At 33.0% G+C, this 22,539-nt stretch overlaps 3 protein-coding genes across 3 annotated transcripts; all 3 read left to right on the top strand.

Moving 5' to 3' along the window:
- The first annotated feature begins 87 nt into the window (after window positions 1–87).
- LOC131852929 (bis(5'-nucleosyl)-tetraphosphatase [asymmetrical]) lies at window positions 88–1,374 on the top strand. The gene is made up of 3 exons (XM_059203682.1): window positions 88–290; window positions 609–694; window positions 1,036–1,374. The coding sequence occupies exons 1-3, from the start codon at window positions 179–181 to the stop codon at window positions 1,258–1,260; spliced, it is 423 nt and encodes a 140-aa protein (XP_059059665.1). The 5' UTR covers window positions 88–178; the 3' UTR covers window positions 1,261–1,374.
- A 1,198-nt stretch (window positions 1,375–2,572) lies between these two features.
- On the top strand, window positions 2,573–17,348 carry LOC131852910 (uncharacterized). Its single transcript, XM_059203659.1, has 21 exons — window positions 2,573–2,815; window positions 3,241–3,370; window positions 3,639–3,751; window positions 4,138–4,309; window positions 4,875–5,003; window positions 5,147–5,417; window positions 6,096–6,262; window positions 6,890–7,134; window positions 8,072–8,213; window positions 9,070–9,201; window positions 9,537–9,673; window positions 10,099–10,125; window positions 10,953–11,117; window positions 11,606–11,816; window positions 12,448–12,591; window positions 12,860–13,571; window positions 13,988–14,268; window positions 14,788–14,963; window positions 15,365–15,517; window positions 15,836–16,064; window positions 16,989–17,348. The coding sequence occupies exons 1-21, from the start codon at window positions 2,709–2,711 to the stop codon at window positions 17,328–17,330; spliced, it is 4,185 nt and encodes a 1,394-aa protein (XP_059059642.1). The 5' UTR covers window positions 2,573–2,708; the 3' UTR covers window positions 17,331–17,348.
- A 322-nt stretch (window positions 17,349–17,670) lies between these two features.
- On the top strand, window positions 17,671–19,378 carry LOC131852909 (centromere protein X-like). The gene is made up of 3 exons (XM_059203658.1): window positions 17,671–17,916; window positions 18,529–18,723; window positions 19,290–19,378. Exons 1-3 carry the CDS (start codon window positions 17,833–17,835, stop codon window positions 19,305–19,307), a joined length of 297 nt encoding a protein of 98 aa, XP_059059641.1. The 5' UTR covers window positions 17,671–17,832; the 3' UTR covers window positions 19,308–19,378.
- Window positions 19,379–22,539: the final 3,161 nt, after the last annotated feature.

Below are 22,539 nucleotides of genomic sequence, written 5' to 3'. Positions count from 1 at the left end.
GTGACATTATTTAACTCAAAATAAAATATTTTGACATTTGCTGATGCCTAATAAACATATATAAATATTATTTTAACTTACTTTTTTTAATTAAAAATATTCGTAATTTTCTATAATACGGTGTTTTATGCAGTGGTATTAAATTAAAATTCTTTATTTTGTATATATACTTAAAGAGATGTCTGCAAAAAGAGCAGCTGGACTAGTCATTTTCAGGAATGTAAACCAGGCTGTACAGTTTCTTTTATTACAAACATCCTACGGCGAGCATCACTGGACACCGCCAAAAGGTTAATTAATTAATATATTTACATTAATTCTATGTTATATTTTTATAAAGTTTTTAATATAATTACAAATTGCGTTTGTAATTAGATTAAAAACATGTAACTCTTTAATTATATTAATTATTATCATTGGTTATCTCCACACAATCTATAAAGATTCAATACGAGAAAGATTGATATGTGAAATTATTTTCTACCCAATTTTAATGCAAATCAGTGATAACATTTTCTTATTACTTTTGATCTATACAGGAGGATCTATCAAAGAGGTGACATAGGTACACTGTATTTTAATGGATAAGCTTACTGATAATTTTTCAGGTCATGTTGACCCAGGAGAATCTGATTGGACAACAGCATTGAGAGAAACTAATGAAGAAGCCGGCTTAACTGAAAATGATTTAGAAGTAATATAATTTATTAATTTAATCATAGTATATTTTTAATGTAATGTTCACAAAATGTTATTTGATATACTTTACTTATATTTTAACTATTTTAATCCAGTATAAGGCCCATCTGATGGTAAATGGTTACCATAGGCTACTATGAATATATGAAACGTCAGGAGTCACATCAAATGTACTTGTATTTTTTGCTAAGTATACATTTTAAGTAAATATTTTTATGTAGGTATATTAAAAATATTAGAATAGAATAGAATAGAAAATCATTTATTCAAATAAACTTAATCTAAGCACTTTTGAATAGTCATAACAATTTGTTTTTTATCTACCATATATTTTAGGTATTCAAGGATGTAACAAAGACGTTACATTATAAAGTTAATGGAAAACCAAAAGTGGTTGTATATTGGTTGGCAAAATTAAAGAACCCACAAAAAGAAGTGACACTGTCTGATGAACATCAGGATTTGAAATGGTTGCCAGTGCAACAAGCACAAGATATATCTGGCTATGACGATATGAAGAAACTTTTAGCAGAATTTAATGAGAAAGCACAGATTTTGTAAGCATTCATATCAAATTGTAAAGTTCAAGTAAGATACAGTTTCCAATTTTTTTTATAAATTTCAAACAATACTGCATCTCTATTTTATGTAATAGATAAAAAAATATTTTCTAACAGTAGAATATAATTTTTATTAAAATATTGTTGTTCATGTTTTGTTTTTTTCCTTTTATCTACCATGTTAACCTGTGTTTTTTAATCAATGATATTGCTGGAGGATCACCAGTGATGGATTTAAAAATTGTGGTCACATCAATGAACCTATAAATAAACCATGTTGAAGATTTCCAAGGTGAACAACTTGACAGGGTTCTTTAAAGTAGTCATCTTCCAATTAATTATCTTCGAAAGGATGTACTCCTTTCGAAGATAATTAATTCCTGTTAGTAACAGCCCAACTTTGTATGTTAGCCTCTATAAAAAAAATATGAATGATTTATTAGAATCACTATGTTAATCATATCTCGAATATGCATTCTCTAAATTGTATCGTAGCTTATACTATACTTATTCCCTTTGGGTTCACGAAATAAAATGGTTAAATATATATATTATAAAGTTTCAAGAAAATATTTAAAGTTACAAAATTATCCCACTAAGTACAAATGGGAATAATGTACTTATTTAACTAACGACCCATTGTGGCTTAGTTCAAATGGATTATATTTTTTTTATTTCTTGGCTTATACTATAATACGCATGAATTACATAAGGTATATAAATAATATACCGTCCTCTAGAATCTGTTGCATAATTTAAAAATCATTGCGAACAAACAGAGTCAGCGACTTTGTTTTATACTATGTAAAGATTTAAATCAACTTTTATGTTGTCGATTAACACAAAATTATTTCCAAACACAAACATGGAAAAATGCAAAGTACTGATAAGCACGGAATGGGTTGTTTGCTGTAGTGGATTTCGGGGAGTTTTCCGCATGGGAACTCATTGTGTGGTACTTGGGGAATGTGTGTTCCAATGTATTGAGGTTTTTCTATACGAGTTCTTCTGTACGGGAGACTGCTTGGGGAAGAGCGTGTCCCGCGCTATTTTCAGGAACTATTCTACTCAAGAACATTTTTTGCACTGAACTATTAAGAAACTCAAGAATATTTATTGCACTGTATCAATAAAAAAAAATTACTTAGAATATTAAGAACATCAAAATCAATCCAACATGGCTGTACGGGCGCAGTTCCCTTTGCCTTTCTGTGAAAGGATACACAGAACAAAAAAATGGATAGTACTCTGTGCAGTCAGTCAGTCTTATCTGTGCTACAGTCAGATAGACTGTTAAGTTTACAAATTCTCAATACGTATATTGGTGGACGACAGTCAAAATTTAAAAATGATAATATAAATATTCAAAATATATTACCAATAACAATAAAAAAGGTAATATTACATTTAGTGTATTTATTACAATAAGCACAGTTTTATGAATAAAAAATGGACAATAAAGGAACAATTGAAATTACTACGGACGAAACAAATAATGAAATAGCGAATAATAAACCAAAAATTAAACCCAAAAACCGTGGAAAAAAACGAAAAAGGTTTGTATTAACAAGTTGAGAAAATTAGTTAATTCGTTTTTTTATATATTTGAATAATATAACTATGTTATTTTACGTAGATGTAGAATATAATATGAAGTCAATTTATTGTTAAAGAATTTATAAGAATTTGAATGCTGAAGCTTGTCTGTCATATTAAGATTGTGAGACTTTTCATATACAGCAGTCCGCGTCTAACAGACCGTCACCCATTACTTCAACTTAACAATATAAATCAAAGGAGGGGAGAGGAATGTTATCCTCCCAATCACCAATGTATTAGATTTGTCATAATGGCCTTAATGACCCAACTTCATCCTGATTCAATCATCATACACTGGTGCCCTGCCAACATGTACGGTTAGTGCAATTGGGTGTATCATTCTATAGAAATATAACTCATTTCTATATATACATTGTTTTAGGATATACAGCCATAGTAGTTCAGATATTGAAGATGTCCTACCTGAGAACACACTGGAGGTGGAGAAGAATCTACATGCTTCGGCAATTAAGAATAATCTAGATGATGCTAGTGTTAAGAAGATTTTAAAAGTAAATCATTATAATTACTGAAGTAAATAATTATGTACTATTAAGTTATGGGTACTTGGCTAGTAAATACTCACCACTACTACTATAAATAAAAAATACTAAACTTAAGTACTACTCACACAAATCGATTACTTGAAAGATAAAGTTGCTAAATATCAGAGTCAAAGAGTAGTTATTTAAATAGCTACCAGATGATAGTATAACATTAGTTTATCTTGTAGTACTTATAATTTAGAAATAATAAATAAATAAAAATTTATGTTAACAGAAAGTAGTAACAAATGACCATGTATTGGCACTTGTGAAGTTAAGGGAAGAGGAAGAGGACTCAAGTAATGAGGAGAGTGGTCATGCACCAAAACTCACCAGATCCAAAGTTAAGTAAGTATTGAAATTCAAGTTTTGGAAAGATAGTGTTCATAAATTAATTTTCTTTTTATACAAAAGCAATATATTTAAATTGGTCATTAAAACAGCTATAAGTAGGTACTATGAGGGATCAAAGGCCTTACTACCTAAATAAAGATCTACATTATTTTAATATATATTTTTTTTATTAATTTAAATATAAGGCATAAAATTTCTTTATGACCTTAATAATATATATATATATCTAACAATATGAAATATCGGTTTTAATGAAGAATAAATGTTCCTTTCAGATTATTCTACTGATATGATTTTGTGTTTGCTAGACAATATAGTTGTTAAAGAAAAGCTTGAGAGAAATAAAATACTATGAATTTATTATTTTTTTAATTCAACAGAGAACTGATGAAAGTGTCTCGAAAATCCACATGGAATTTGGAGAACTTAGAGCTCACTCCCATCAAGCATATTCCAGTGAAGACCAGGCCTGAAGTGAAGGCACTTATTACTCAAGAGCTTCCTGAAGATGAAGATGATGATGAATATGAACCCACACATGATGATGTCGCTGTTAGTATAATGATATATAAACTAACAGACTCATGGAACTTTATCTGTATTACATTTCCTCCATTTCTACACCATTTGTTACACTCCTATAGGTCATACTATGATGTTATATAACTTATAACCTTCCTCGATAAATGGACTATCCAGGTTTACAATAATTTAAAAAATGTATATTGGTATCATCATAATCAATGAAAAAGAAAACATTGCAACCATGCCAAATAATAACAATTCAAAGCCCATCCTATGTATTTTAATATTGAATTTCATTTCTAATAGTGGAAGGAAAAAGGAGTATGTGTATGTTTGATTTTTATTGTATTTTATTCTATTGTATATATTTTTTTAGTTATAGTTTTGTTTACAATTTTATAAAGGAAAAAGAATTACCATGTAACTTGTACCAAGTACTTCATTGTTTCATCTTACGGATCCGTTTACAATCATGTAACGAAAAAGAGGGTTGTCCATCCTCTAATAGACAGTGTCTTAAAAGGAAATAATTAAGACCTAAGATAAGCCTGGATATTCTATACCACAGAATTAATCATTACTGTTCTTTTAGAGTGACGACGATCAAACATTGGAGTCATGTAGCGATCTAGAATCTCAGCCTCGTACACCAGCGACACCTAAAAGCCAGTATACTCCCAGTCCAAAAGTTGTTAAAGATGGCCCGTTTAAAGTACCTCAGGTGGGTATATATTTTATAGCATAAGGGGCAAACTAGGTTGCGGCTAAGCTGATGGTAACCATAAGTGATTATCGCCGCCCAATTGCACCCGCAATACCAGGGAAATTGCAAATGCGTTCAATATTTTATAATACAATTTTCAGATAAATGTATCAATACCCGCTAAAAGAAAATTGGACATGGAAGAAGAAGCGACAATAGCGCTCCGAACTCGCTCAAAGCTGAGTCTGTCGGAGACACCAATAGAACATATAGAAAGTTCATTTGTGCCACCTGATGACTTACCCATGCCAGCAGTCGATGTCCTTTGGAACACGTTCTTAGAAGAGTGCCTGAACCCCGCACCCAGCAATAAACATGAGGACGACGACGAAGCTGATCCGGAGTACAATGTCGCAGCGGATCCCGATGCACGTATGATTTGGCTTTTTTAAAAGTCAGTGCCTAATAATCTGTTTTCATTTCCTAACAACTCATTAATGTAAGGGGCCGTCCATTAATCACGTGATATCTTTTAGCATTTACAAACGGCGTAGATAACCAATGTGTCGTGTCGACGAAATGGGTCATCGGGGACCCGATAATGTAAATTTAATTAATATATTCAGTAATTACAAATCTACAACTTGTTGTAGTAATTACAAAACAACAACAACTAATAGTAACAGTGTTATGTATACTATTAGTTGTTGTTTAACAGTAGGGAATTTATATGTGCTAGATATTTTTTTCTTTTATGTACCTGAAAGAAACTGCATGCTGTCATCTGCAAATGTCTACATCATTCATATTTCCACCACCAAATAACTATAATAATTTTCTATCACGTGTATTGTCAGTTTTTTGCGACTGAAGTTATATAAATTGAACTCTAGCTTACCAATAGACCATGTTTTCGACAATTGACTTCTAATAATTTTCCACCCATACATTTTATTTATTTATGTCCTACTCTATATCATGTTTTAAAGCATGATATATCATACTCTAAACCAATTGGCCCGGCACATCTTTTATGTGCCAAAAAGTATTATAGTTTCAAAATCTGTAACCAAAGTGGTAGTAAACATGTAATTTTATAAATTATTGCAGCTGATGAAGATGAAGAAGCTTTGGAGAGTAGTATTATAAAGATATCCAAGAAAGAGTTGAACGATCTTGTCACTGAGTTGTTTAATATCATGCCAGAAGCGACTACAGATGACGAGTTGGCTGTGAACATGGCCAGTAGTGTGCTCAACCCAACTAACCAGTCAGAAGTAGGTATTTAAAATATTTTTTTATATAAGCTGGCTGCCCACAAAGTAGCTCCACAAGGTAGCCCCCCAAGTAGGTGACAATCACCATCTATATCATCGTAAATTGGCAAACGTAGCGTATGTCGCCTCGCAGCTAGCTGGAGTGACGATATACATAGGGTTGCCGATAATAACTCGCAGAAAAATTAAGATTGTGCCCAGCGGGGTGCCTTGGCAGAAGTCTATGTGCGGCAGTGGGCTGTAGTGGGCTGATAATAATCATATCACCCCTTTTATGGAGGATTATCATCTCCTGTCTCCTTACCTTTTTAATTTTATCTGTATAATACTTGATACTTTTAAGACATTTTTCTCATTATTAGAAAACATAATGACAGAAGACTTTTACTTTTAGTCATTTTGATGGAACAAAAATATGTATTCAAATACTTATATCAGTAGTCTAGTAAAACGAGCTCTGCTTAGCTTGGGACTGTGATGGAGCTGTATGAATTTTCCACAGTTATTGTTGTTATTGAAGTTTTCATGAATAAGTGTTTCTTTTAGTTATCTCTTGGTACTATACTTTTATTGTAGAATGAAAATCTTTAAAATTTTATTAACTGTGCAATACATTTTTCTGTTTAGGTACCTCCTACTTGGGAAGGTAAACAGGAACCGCTATCAGATGATGAGAACAATGCCCAAAGAATACACACTAGAAAGATGTCAGATAGGATCACTTTCGAAAAGGGGAATCATACAAAATTTTCTATTGGCAAGAGTGAACCAGTAGATGTACCAGAGTACGAGGAAAACAGAGAAGCAGATACAAGTACAACATGCCCAAATAAAGAAATAAAACAAGATAGTATACATCAACCAAAGATTCAGTTAGTATTATTTTATTTAACCTTATCATTACTATATTTCTAATTCAACCTTTCCTCGCCTACCCTTTATCATCAATCCAGGTAGATTTCTACAAAGCAGACTGTGTGTTTTACCTGTCTGAACTATTTCAGCTACAAAGCTTGTTGCTTTGTAAGATAGGTTTCAGTTTGAAGGTGGGATATGGCAGGAAAATTACAGGGTACGAATACACGAGAGCTCAGTCCTCTAGGATGGTTTGAAGTCTATCGCAAAAGTGATACATGTTGTCGTGTGTCTCTGCCGTCTCCATTCATTTTCATACGCGACATTTGCCACTTATCGGGTAGGCTATCAGCCTATTAGCTACTGCACTTGAATACAATATATAAAATTAGTTATGCCCGCGACTTGGTGTGGTATAGAGACCTTGGACAGCATTCGTAATTATTCGTAAAATAATTAGCATATAAGTTATGCAGGATACCGTGTCCGTACAAACTTTCATCCCTTATTTTATTTTACCCCCTATTTATATTTAATAAACAGGAATGGTATTTGTATTTGGACATATTCGAATTCCAATGCCAGTTTAACAGTGCAATGATTATACACAATTTTCTAAACATAAACTGTTTGTTTTATTTCTTTTAAACACTTTAAATTATTTTTTTAAAGGGTGACAATGAAATGTACACCATTTCATTGTAACCTACACTGTCCGCCTACACTAACGGTATACGCGGGGCATCAGTGAAGGATGACAAGATGAGCAAGAAGTCAGATCAGTTAGTCCATCGTGACAAATTGACAAATTAATCACGATGGTTTCGAGTTGGAACCGCGGGGAAGTTGACCTGACATGGTACATTGCTAGCAAAGGGATAACTAGTCTCCATTATTAACTATCCCCTGTCACCCCCATCACTTTAAGTGATTGTATTGTATATTGATTTACAGTAAACCAGTGGTGGAGATATCGGTGGTAGAGCGAACGTTGTCAGTGGTACCGCCGCCGGCGATCCCCAACCCGCCTCCAGCCGTAAAAGCCGCCTGCAGTCCACCACGCCGGGTGCATGTGGACCCTGCAGACTGCCGCGTCGTAAGTACACACAACGGTCACCTTTTACCATTGCACCACTCGCCATCGACAGAGAACTCATCCTTACATGCTAGAACCTAAGAGGTCTTAGATAGTGCGATTTCAGAGGAGATTCCTGTGGAATTAACTACCTGCTGAAGTTTTCACAAGAAACTACAGCATTGGGTTTTTCAACAAGGATATTTTAAGGTTTCTTAAAGATCGGCAACGCGCACATGACACACCCCTAGTGTTTCAGGCGTCTATAGGTTGCAGTAACTGTTTACAATCAGATGGGCCATATGCTTGTTTGACACCATCGTAGTATAAAAACGTAAAAAAACGTCTACCCACGCTAATTGAACAGTTTGTACTGGCTCGTTAAACAACGATTTTAAGTATTTGTGGATTCTTTATTTGGAAGAATTTACAAGTTATGTGCCTAAAATTATAAGGTTCTTGTGTTATCAAATAAGCATGTCCCATACAGTGATTGAAACAGCAATGATTACACGCTCATGCTCACACCGAGATTATAGATATAACGAGGCGCTCGCGTTACGACAGCAGTTATCGTGCAGCTGTATTGTGCAAATAGTGTATCATGCTCCAAGTTTATTAATGACTAGCTGATACGCGCAACTTTGGCTGTATTACTTGACGCAATATAATGATAAATTATTTCGTCAAATTTATATATACATTTTTTTATTTGTAGCCTGTCTTATTCTGATGTATAAGCCATTTTATTTCTATCTGTTTGTATTATCTTTTCATGTCTAAAAGATAGAAAAGACAATAATAATGAAATTTGATACAAAAATATACAGTAGTATCACGGATATAGTTAATATATTTTTTAATTTTTATTTATCAGATATTACCAGAACAAATCCTGATATTGCAACAGCAGCTCCGAATACACGTTCAGCTGTCTACATCAAATTTCCTGCAACTGTTCATACATCCAGCACATTGGACTATGGGACCTACATACAAAGAATTTCTGGTAAGTAAATATTGTTCTTATCTATTTTTAATCCCAATGCAAAAAGATGAGGTATGCTTTTTTTAATAATAATAATAACCCTAGACAATCTATACGGCACCATCTAGTCCTGAACTAAGTAGAGCTTGTGACTACACACATGACAAACAATCCTACTCATGAATATAAATGTTTGTGCCATGTGAGGAATCGAACCCGCGAACATTGGAAATAAGTCCGTCGTGTTAAACCTATAGACCACCGGACTGTACTCTAGTTTACTTCCTATTGAAATAGATTCTTAAATGTTTAATATTTTAATTATTATTATGTAATGCGATGTCTTTATACTAAAGGAGAGCTTGAACAAGATAGCAGAATCGAACCCCAAGTCAGTAGTGAATGTGTGCAATTTGAAACCAGCTGTGGAACTCATTCGAAGCTGGGAAGAATCTGTCTCCAACAATACACCAGCAAACGCTGCTATTGTCAAGTATGTATAAAAAAGGTTTTTCTGTTTTAGGAAAATACCAAATACATTTGGGTTTAAAATTGTTTTATTATATTCCCAAATAAAAAAAATAGATTGAAGTATAAGGATTACTCAGTTTAGTAGTTAAAATATATTTGTGTTTATGAAGAAGCGGAATGTATATCAAAATTTCTATTTGTTGAAATGTATGTATGAATATAATTACTTTGTACATAATCTGCCATAAGCATTATGTATATATAAATGCATTATAAGCAGATAAAGTTTGTTAGGTTGTCCCTACAACAACCAATCACAATACACAACAATCAACCAAATACGTCACGGAACGACCAATGGTAGCGAGCACAATGAAAAATATTGCAATAACGGTGTTAGTAATTAATAATAATATATGATTTAAATTATTGTTTACAATTTTTCAGATTTATACAAGAAGAAGGTGAGAGAAGGTATGTTATTTTAGTTAAAACCTTTTTTAATACTTATTTTTGTATTTTATATCATCTCATAGATTACTACTAATAAAAGCGTGCCAAGCAGTTTGCTTTGTAAAGTGTGTTTCAGTTATAGAATGCAGATTAAGTAGTGAAATTACAGAATAAGAGGCGTAACATCTTCGTCTTCTGGAATGGCAACGCATGAGTGCTATGCTACCACAGGTGTCTCATAATAACATAATCTTAGTGCTATTCATGAATATAGACGACGGTTATCGTGTAGCATCAGGTGGGCCATAAGTTTGTTGGCCTCACCAATTACATAAAAAAAATGAGATTTTCGAAGTGCTGGTTCATATTTAGAAGTGACACTTGCTAAATTCCATTTAGTGGGAGCCAATAATATTTTTACTTACTACATTTTTACTTTTTACTACTTTTACTCTATTCAAATAAAAATCAAAATATTATTATTCATGTACAGTAGGTCTATTACAGACTTATGATATGTCAAATCGACCGTCAGTTTGAAATGATTTCGAGATGAGAAGAACTGACAAGAAACTCCGATCGTATTCTTATAAATGTTGTAGATGTTTACAATAATACAGATTCGTATTATATTGTGTTTCGTTCTACTTCCTTCTTTGTTTTCCGCGCTCGACAGAGAGAAACTCTCCCGCAAACTATCATCACGTCTGTCTTTCCCTTTCACACAACATTCCAGTTCATGCATCAACTTATCCAATTCCATACATATACTACTGTAGGTGGCCACTAATATATATTGGTGTTCCTGCATTACTTCAATGTATCTAAATATAGTACAACGTGCGCAGCCGGCGTCGACTGGTCCAGAACAACATGTACGTGGGCGAGTTCCCGGAGATGATGATGAGTGTGGTGGCCAATAGCACAGTGTTCGTGTACCCACACCTGTTGCCCCCGGTGCCGTACCGGCTCGACCTGTCCAGGCGGTTCTGTTACTTGCCCTCGGAAGATGAGTGAGTTTATTATGGGTATTTTCTACCTTCATTACTTTTTTTATATTTCCGTCATGTTCCGATAGATATAGGACGATGAATGTGATCTATGATCTAATGAATAAAATGCGTATGAATATACATGTTTGTTTATACATATCAATCCCTATTTTTAGCAGCGATATTTAAATGGCAGGGCACGGTATATGCTTGCGCTGACACGCCTTACGCATAATGGTATACGCTGGCGAAAAACCAGTGGAGTGTGATATAATTCATTATATGAGCATGAGGTCAGTATTATAATATGTCTATGGTCAAAACTGACCTGACCTCATGCACATTATATGATATGATATATAATTCACCAGGATTTTGTCAGGATGGTTTCCATGGGAAACCGCGTGGAGCACTGGTTTTATCGGTTCACATTACTAGCAAACCCGTTCCCCCTATGGCACTGTTTGCCGGGTCAGCTATTAAAATCATGATTCCGTCTCATCTGTCAGGCTGATGGTGCTGACTCTGGACCAGTTCTGGTCGTACGTAGAGAACAATCCGTCGCTGTACAAGCGTCCGCCGCACTGCCCGGGACGCTGGGGGCTGACGGCGGCGGTGGCGCTGGTCTCGCAGCACACGTTCCCGTGGCTGTCCCCGCGCCTGCTGCACTCTCACCTGGCGCACTGCCGCCGTGGCCGGATATGTGACAACCCTATATATGTCAGTACTATAATAGCATAGCGAATGTGTACAAATAAAATCCTTGGACAATTCACACAGCGCCGTCTAGTATAAATTAAGGAATAATTTCAGGAATTAAAAGTAATAATAATATCCTTCACACCGTCTTGTGACGTTATCCATTGCGTCATCAATCCCAACTTAAGCAGAGCTTGTGTTATGGGTACAAGACAACTGATATAATATATAAATACGTAGATACTTTTTTTGTAAATATATACATAGATAATATATATATATACAGCCTGACTGATACCAACTATACTCATGAATACAAATGTTTGTAGATTAGATATAATGAATCGAACCCGCGACCGCCAGATGTAAAGCCGTGTGCTAAACCACTAGACCACCGAGATCGTCGATATATTGATGTGTTTGATGACATTTTAATCCTTTGTCAACGCAACACATGACTGTTACACCCAGGTGTCACATGACAATGTGATATCTCTAATACTTTTCATGTATATAAGCTACGGTTACCACTTACCACCACGATCAGGTGGATAGTAAATTTATTTTCGATTTCAATTACATAAATAAGTGAGGGAATATGTATGTAACATGCAAAAAGTCTATGTGTAATTAATATTAAATATGTCTTCAGAAATACTTCAAGACACGCGAGGTGAAGCCTGTGGAACACAAACTGCTGCCTTTCAACCCCAATCGTACGTTATACGAACAACCCGAACATGAAGTCCCAAGGGTGTGGGTTCGATACCTCGCCAAGACCAGCAAAAAGTTCAGGGTATGTATTAATCAAGGATACTAAAGTCAAAATTGTATATTCATTAATTTTAGTAATATTTAATAACAAGGTCGAGTTTATATAATAATATAATACACACAAAATGAACACTGTTTTCAATCGTTTTTTTATTTCGGCGTAAGAGAAATAAATATTAATTGGGTGCTTTTTCGTTATTTACAATAGAAACAAACAAAAAAAGAAGTTATAATAAAATATATACTTTTACTGTTAATATCATACTTAAAATTATTAACTTTCGTTACAGACGTATATGCACCGGCCGAAAAGGAAACGATATATACTAAAGGAGCCTGCCGGCATACCATTCCAGTTTGTGCTGTCAGGAACAGACGGAAAAACACCCACTTCAAACCAGGACCAGAAACCAAACGAAGAAATCCGGGTGACGGATCCATCCACCACTTCACAGCCACTACCCGATCAAATAAGGATCAAAACATTATCTCCTGTACCAGCAAATGTATTCAAATTAGTACAAACAAGCACTGGTGCACAATTAATACCTCTCTCCCTAACCAATACTGTAAATTCGACTGTTACTCCCATAATTTCAGCTAAACCAAGCGAATTAACTCAAGCAAGTGAACCTGTCAAGGAAATAACAAATAGTGAAGCCCTAGAAATGCACTGCCAGTGTTGTATGATATTAAGAAAAATCTGCAAAGTTAGACAGACATTCATAACGGATTATTTTAGAAACAAAGAGAAAAGAAATGTTTGTTACTGTAAAAATGTACAGAAGTATCCTAGAATATCGAATAGGTTGAGGTTGTTATTGAATAAGTATAAAAGTGTAGTGGCCTGTTCGTTCTTTGATTTACAATCGAAATTGAACTGTTTAGAACAAGAGATAAGACAGGAAGTTATAGGGAAGGCTGTTGTAAATATAGATATTGAATCTGACATTTTGAGATTAGGCCCTAAATTAAAATGTGCTTCAGAAATGGATGACTTAGGTAAGTGTATATAAGAATATATATTCAAACATAATTACAGATTGTTAATAGTCATAATAACCTGCCTGTGCAATTCACACAACGCCATCTAATCCCAAGCTAAGCAGAGCTTGTGTTATGAGTACTAGAAATACTTAGATACATTTTTTGTAAGTAAATTCATAATCTTATTAATATTATAAACTCTTTTGTTTTTTACGCTTTCACGCAAAAACTACGGAAATGGAAATGAAATGGAGTTTGAGGAAACTTTACTATAATGTAGTTTATACATCTGAATACAACACATGGACTATAAATTTCATACGGGTGAAACCGCGGGCACAACTAGTTATATATAATATTAAAATGTATTTATATTCAATACTTTGCTAAGATATAAATGCTCTTATTATTTTTATATGCCTTTCTTACAGCTTTCGTTACGGCGTACCAATCAAAACTCACATTTCGGACTTCGGTAGCTAAAAACAACACAATAAAGAAGAAAGTCTACCACCTCCTGTCTAAATTCGATCTAGACAGAGGCGATCCGATAAAACTAGTTGATGATTTGGACAAAGTATTTGGAATAGAACTTGTTGACCTATACAAAGAATTCCTAGGCTTCTTGACGCCTGAACAGGCCGACAGTATAGGAAAATTCAAGGATTACTTCGTCCAAACGTGTATTTCCGATTTTGTTAAGTTGATTGAAGTGAGTGTTTATTTTTATTATTAATTTCTTTAGAGATATTTGAACATTTATAAAGAGCAAATGCACTTATTTTTTTAGTATCCTATTCAATTTAATTCCTCAAATATAAATTACTCTGCGTTAAAAGACCTATGAATTTAATCACCGATATAAATTCTAGCTATATAACTGGTTATTTCCATTACAGTTAAACTTAGTACTTATCACGTTTAGCGTACGGCGTGAATAGTACATGATTTTTGTTTTTTGTAAATTTATTAATTTGTTATTATTTAATACTGTTGGGTAAAAAAACGAATACGAGGGCAAACCTCGTTCGCGTCGTCCCCGCCTGTAGATATTAAATACGCGTAGCCGTTCCACTTTAAATATCCAATAGTTTGTTGATGTGTACTAGATGATATTTCAAATGAGATGATTGCGCGTCGTTGCGTTGTCTCTACTCCTCACTATTAGTGATCTCTTCATTGTTTTTGGTCGGTGTATAGACGCTTTAAAGTGGAGGTATTAAACCCCCAGGAACAGGTGTCCAATAAGAAACACAGACACAAGATCCTATGTGTGGTGCAGCAGGTCTTCTCGCAGGTGGGAGCAAGTGCTTGCAACGTGTGTAGTACTATGCTGACAAGCCTGCAATGCTACCCTGCACTCGCTCACCACTTGTTCCAGCTGTTTCCACACCGTCAGCGCAAGAGGTTAGTTTTTAGCAGTTATATTACTTGGTACTTTCTAACTTGAATTTATCATTACCTAATGGTTTACTTACCGAAGGTCGTGTAGTTCAAATATGTTTGAGACCACAAAAAAAAAATTTGTTAATTAATTTATGTCTCTGACTGACTCTTCAGTAATAGAAACACAATACGATTAATTTGGTTCGTTTTCATATCAAATTAATCAGATAGAAAGTGGTAGCCTCGCTACCTATCATGTTGTATTCAAATATAGACAACATACGGGCTTGTGATGTTTACGTTTTTACAATGCTTTTGAATATATCATCTGGAATAATAGTTGTTGAGGTACATATATTTTTTTTGTTTATGTTTTTTTTTATATATAAAGAAGTTAAAATGTTTTTTTTTTCGTATATCAGGGTGAATGACCAGGAAAGTAATATAGAACAAAATACAGCAACACAGACAGAGAAGGAAAATGAAATAGGAGAAGAAGATGAGAAAGACGCAGAGGACACGTTGGTAGAAGATGGTACACAGACAATGGATTACGAAGCCGATGATTCATCCAGGCATGATAATTTTATTACCATCTACTAGTCTTTACCCGCGACTTTGTCTGCTTTATTGTTTTTACAGTATTTTTTGAGATAAATGAAAACTATACCCGTTATCGTGATACAATATATCTAACGTCAAAACAATAACATTTATTCAGTCGTTTAGTTGTGAAACTGTAAGAAACAAACAGATATATTGCAACATTGAAATATTAGTATGGATTCTAATATTTATTAATTCGGCTTACATGTGTTTTATGCAGAAATTTCAAATATATTCGCTTCCACTGGTGTGTAGTTAAAAGATCATTTTTATTTTTTTTATTTTAGTGGTGAAGAGGAAGGTCCCAGCGATACTGAGCCTATCAAAGGAACTGAGCGTGTCAAAGAGGCTGAGTCTGTGACAGATCATCAAGGCGACAAAAATCAAGTTTCAGGGGTCCCCTTGGTTAATAATAAAACCTATTTTAGTGGCGACGATGAAACTCACAGCGGAACTGAGCTTCCGACCAGTTATCCAGATGTAAAAATTCACCTTCCAGACATTATCATTAAAATAGTAAGATTCAAATTATTTGTTACTTTAAACATATTTCTCGACATCAACTTCAAGTAATATTAAATTGGTTTCAACAAATTTATTTGATACAAATTGAATCAGGTATAATGTTTGACGAGTGAAATGAATGTGGTTGATTTAAGGACATTTTTCGGACTATTCTAATGCCGTAGATGACGTTTAGATCTTCACCGAGCGATACTAGCCCCCAGTCCAGTAGGCGCTCAAAACCCACAGAAGGATTTATGGCATGGCTAATGCCAGAGCAGATCCTACCTTGGCAATTTACTCATTATTGAATTTAGTTGAAAAACTATTTATATAGCTTCTCATTTTGCTGCATTCTATATTCTTTCTATCGTGCTTGCTGGCATACCATATACCTAATTCTGTGGCATTCTTCTCATTAAGCAATACTAAAGTAAGATTATTAATTCTAGTCAATAAAATGACATTTCCAGTGTTGCAGGTTTTTAGTTCCAAATAAATAGTGATGTGGTAGAATCGAGTTTTTACAATTAAAAGTTAGTCGAGATTACATTTTTTTTATTCAATATCAAATTGCCTTTATATAAATTAAAATTCTAGTATTAATTCCTCTGATTTTTACATTTTTTCCCAGCTTTTGTAATAATGTTATAGTGAGAAATTTTAATATGCTGGTAAGGTCCATATTTCTAAAATCGTATTATTTAATATGATATGTATTAAATATTTAAAATTAAAAAAAAAGTCTTTGATACCTAATAAAATAAAGCATGACTAAATGTGGAAGTCTATTGATTACCGCACATCACTATTGTAGCGGGTCACCCTTTTTTGTATCAGTGACAGTTGCACTTGTCATTTTACTGACTGGAATTAATAATCGTACTTTACATTATATATCTTACAAGTTTTAATCATACCCTTCATCTGTTCTAGGAACCCCATCATGAAAATATCGTAGACACACCAGAGTTGACAATATCCAAAACTGAAGTGCAAGATTACAGTGAATCTGATATGTCTATGGTAATAGTATCGGAAGATGAAATGGTTAAATCAGAAGCACCAGAGTGGAAAAGGGATGAAGATAAACTAATATTAGAAATGCTTAAAGATAATCTTACGCCTGAGGAACGAAAGGATAAAACGATAATAGAAATCGCCGAAGAGAAATCCATACTAGAAATGTTGTCACAGAGTTTATCACACAAATCTATACGTGATATTAGAGAACGTGTTATGTATTTATTAAAGATGCTGTTAGTTAGTGAAAATTAAAGATTTGTTAAATCTATGTTACGAACTACTTATTTTGTTTTATTAATAACAAACTTTAAATCGCAGTAGTACGCCTGCGTGATTTTTTGAGAAAAAATGCCTTATATTAATTTCGCCATTGTGTATTCTATTCTAGTCCATTGTATTCTGCAAATTAAAAAGAACATGTTCCGTCAATAATTATGAACGAAACATGTTTTTTAAAATTGTAATCTTTTATTATAAAATATGAAATCATAGAACGTTTGATGAATAATTAGAACCAAAAAGATCTACTGAAGCGAATGTAAAAACAAGTAAGTACTCTACAACGCAAACTGACAGTAACCACAACTAAGTTTATTGATCTGTGGAGAATTGGGTGACTTTGACAAGGCTATACTAGAAGGATCAAAGAAGCCGTCTAAATTTTTTTAGAAGAATCTCACAATACTTCCTAACAAGTTATCAATTAAAATATTTATTATATTGTTTGAAATATTAAATTAAATTAATTTTACAAATGGCACGTAACAGCAATGAAAATGATGATGATAATATTGATCCTACCTCTGTGGCATCAAACATTAAAAATTCCCTGAAACAGGTACTTTTTTATACGAAACTTTCTATAATATAATTAATGAACAAGGATATTCTTCTTTAAGTTTTCCGTTGAACAACATGACTTGAATTTTAGAGCTGTTGCTTTATACAGCTAGGATGTGCAACAAACCAAATTAACCATTTCCGCAAGTTCTTCAGCCAGGAACGGCGATATTCCTACACGAACAAGAGTGTAGTTATTAAATATAAGTCCTAATCAAAATAATTTTATAACAATGTGCTCTAAGATTCAGTTTGTTGACTTTTTTAATAACCACTAGAAAATCGTAGCTTCTCCATGAGATGTTAATTGAATCAGTTATTTCCTATTTAAGTTATATCTTGAGACTTACTTAGATTTTAGTTTCTTTTAATTTTTATGTGACTAATCGCAAACAAGTGGCCCTTTATGGAAAATGGTGATTATGGAAATTTTAAATTATATCAAAACATAAATTGATGCTCATAAGTTGCTTTTGTTGACATCTGATAGGGTTATAATTTCTTAATTTATATATATGTGGAAATTTTGCAAACATAATTTACTAAGTAAACTATTTGGCAACAGAAGTATGTATATAATTGTAGAAATTTTCTGATAAATTTATTTTAGGAAGTAATCAAAGAACTTCTTCATGGTTCATTCCAAGACAATAAGACAAAACTAGGCAATGATGCACTATCACTAATTGTCGAGGTGGCCAAGTGTCTTGTTACTGAGACTTGTCTACGGGCATCTACACAAGCTTTACGAGAGTCTTGTGACAAGGTTGAACTTGAACATGTTGAGAAATGCCTGCCACAGTTGGTATGTTCTTCCATATATAAAAATAAAAAGCATATATTGTACTTTCGTAGTTATCATTGATGATAAATTGAGAACTTACTGCATCTATATTTTGTGTGGCAGTATTACACTCATAGTTATTAAAGTATTATGTCCCAAATATAATATTAATTGCATATTTCTAAAGATACAATATTTGTATTGCTAATATTTTGCTCTAATATCCTCTAATTCCTCTGATATCTTCCTTTATTAGTGACAGCAAACAGAAATATTTCAGTCATTATTACATAAATTATTACAATTTAATTTTTCTCTACACATATGGTTCAAATGAGAGACTAAATGCAGAATAAAGAGTGCAACATACAATTCAATTTCAGATGTTACTATAATCTTTGTTTTTTACAATGATTATTACATTGTCAATTTGGATATTTTGCCTGTTTTGTTAATATAAAGATACAAAAGAATACACATATACATCTATGGGTAAAATATAAACATAAACAAATGTAATATTTAATTAGAATTTTCTAAACTTATTATTACTGATATGTTTTAATATACATTATTATCCATTACAGATGCTGGATTTCCCATAAAATTATGTAAGAATAACAACTGCATAATTGAGATTGAATCTGGATCATCTATGGATTGAAGATGCAGATTATCAATACTAACAGAGTATGAAAAAAAATCTGTGTCTATCTATCTAGTATAATGGAAATAGTTCATTAGAAAAAACCATTTTAAATATTTACTATATGGTTCTAATTATTTAATTAAATCAACATTGGGTTAGTCTACTCTAAAACATCCTAAAATTGAAAACGGTAAACTTTGTTTTAAATGCAACAGAATGTAAATAAATTTTCTTCTAGTATGTTCTTGAACTTTTTATTTAAATTCAATAAATTCGAATTCATCCTATTTTGATTCTGTCAAAAGTTAGCCTGCTGTTTAAGGCTTAAGTCTAAGAAGGTTTACTTATGTAATATATTACTATGTGTTCAAATATGTCCCAATATACTTTTAATGACATATGTATATTATAGATATATGAATTTGTTATTTTACTTTTTAAGTGGTTTTGTTTTAGTTTTGTTATACCGTCTACAGTAAGAAAAATGACTATTTTTTACAGTATGTTCACAATATACCTGTCTAATTTCTTTGTAAAGTGACATTTGCTACATACTTAAATAATAAAATGTTTCAAACTACTGCATGTACTATAATGGCTTTAAAAATACTGTTCCTAGGCAATTTATAAACAATTGTTTCACATATTTTAACTCTAGTTGCAGTATTGTGCGCATTTATATTTTTATAATTTCAAATTACTAATTATTAGATATAAAATTATTTTTGGAAACTATACTTTGGTTGTAGTAGCAGTGCCTTAAATATTTAATACCATTGCTGGTACTGTATTTTTTGCACACTGTAAGATGTTATCAATTATGGCACTGTAGAGAGAGAGATACAATAACTGAAGAATAAATTCTATATACTAAAAATTGTGCTCATATTTCTATACACCTGTCAATTTTCACAAAGCTTATTAGATTATAGCATTTAGAATGGGTAGTAATAAAATGTCTATAGATTATATCCGCAGAGGATTTTTTTTCATCATGTTCAAAATTTCAAATTTTCCATTTGTATTTCGAAGGGACAAGTATATGCCGATAATTTTGCTATTTACTGCATCTTGCAGAATTTTATACAATTCTATGCAGACCTTATAGTCACATGGTCTTCGAACTCTTGTAATCTCAATTGTTAGTCTATATTCATCTAGGTCTAGTTAAGAATGGAGATTATAGTATATAGATACTTAATTAATATTCTTTTTAGTTAAATCTTCACTGTATTTCCTTTTCTGCGGCTCACGGGGCTCAGCCCAGCCCATTCCATGACAATATATTCATATAAAATACTATCTCTATTCAGTGTTCTATACAATAATATTGTTACTGTTAAATGTAAAAAACGGATATAATTTGTTGTTAAAACTCAAGAGAAGCAATAAAGATATATATATTATAGGATTTTATTAATTGGTTCAACCTTAATTACTCAACTAGTTGTATTTATTATTTTGACACTAGTGAATTAGTGGTAGCTGGTAGTTTGTATTCCAACATTTCAACTTAAAAATGTAAAGTTACAACTAAATTATTTAATAGAGCAACACACAAGGTTCTTGCTCGTTCGTCTTGTGTGAGGTAGCTTTCTGTATACTCTATAGATAAAAAAGTTATGACTATTAAAAAGAGCCCAAATTTAAGTGTATTTGAATAAAAAAAAATCAATTCTATTCCTTCATTAGAGTATCACAGATACCTTCCTGTGATACTCCAACAACAAATACAAATCTGATATTTGAAATTCAACAATTGAAAATAAATCACAGTCTTAGTCTACATAAAAATTCGTCTGCTTGGGCACCTCTGTCGTCACATATCTCAGACGCCAAGCAGCTTGGTTTGTAAAATCGGTTTAGATTTCAAGGTGAGAGATGGCAGTGAAATTACAGGGTATGGAGGCATATATTAGGCATAGGCAACGCAGGGCACCATTCACATTCACGGGAATTCCATTTTAATCACACGTGATATGCGTAATGATAAGTGATGTTAACCCGTCAGTTTGGTTGCATTTCAATTTTGAGTTAGGCACGTAGCTAGCAACACAAGGCGTTGGATCTAATCACATCATTATATTTTTAATATTAACTAATATCAGGAGGTGGTTGTATGTTGGTTTAATGAACTTACAACAACGAGATAGTACGTGGCTATGGCCTACGAGCACCTGCTGCTAACAATTATCAGCAATACAAATTAAAAGCTACAATTTTCAATTATGTACCTAATATTCACAGATAATCATGGATAATTTCACAGTTGCGGTTAGGAACTTTACAATCTTTTTTTTAATCTACATTTCTCAAGAGGTTCTTAGAAAAAAAAGATCCCAAACGCATCGATTGCACTAATTGAACATCGTTAGAACGCTAACATATTAGAAGCGCAGGTTTCAAACACATTCATTACATTCGTGTTAAATAAATAAAAACATCTGAATCTTTTGCAAGTTTTATTATACAAAGTATCTCAGAGTCTTCTATAATATTGACGTCGCTGTACATAGTTATTACTACACTTATTAAACAGTATTTATTTTCGTAAAAAACAATGCATTTCGCCATGGACGTACCCTGGGGGAGAGCATTTGCACCCCCCTGAAAATGGTATATGTTACAATATAATATACACAAACCGAAAAAATCCCCCTAGGGGAAATACTCTCAACAATACTCTCACTCCCCCCCCCCCCCCCCTTCTAGAAACCAGAAGCTAATCTGACCTGCCCCACTATAGGTAACTAGGTACGCCCATGCTTCTCGTTTAATACCATTGCTACTGGCGCTGTCCTCAGCACCCTAGACATGGCTAGGGTCTCCTTACACATATAATCTGATCCAAATTAAAGTTAACCAATTGAATTTCAGTGTTCATTGGCTCCTATCCACTTATAGTGCCCAGCCAAATCTAAGTAAAAAACAATCAAATTTTGGTTTGGGTTCATTTTAATACGTTTTATTATGAGGTACTTCTCTAGTACAATTAAGTGAACTATTGTGGCACAGTTGCTTATGTATTATTTTAAATAATACCATAGAAACTACAGTGAAACCTGGTTAATTGAGATCCCAAGGGACCAAGAATTATGTACCAATTATAAAGGTTTGCCAATTAAGCAGGTTTAAAATTATAGTTATCTCATTTACTCTGTAAAAGATAGACCCCGCTTAGAGATGTC

The sequence above is a fragment of the Achroia grisella genome, unplaced genomic scaffold (assembly GCF_030625045.1).
Source record: "Achroia grisella isolate CSIRO2021 unplaced genomic scaffold, CSIRO_AGI_Agris_v1 utg869, whole genome shotgun sequence".
NCBI classification, from domain to species: domain Eukaryota; kingdom Metazoa; phylum Arthropoda; class Insecta; order Lepidoptera; family Pyralidae; genus Achroia; species Achroia grisella.
This window is presented reverse-complemented; position numbering and strand designations above follow the sequence as displayed.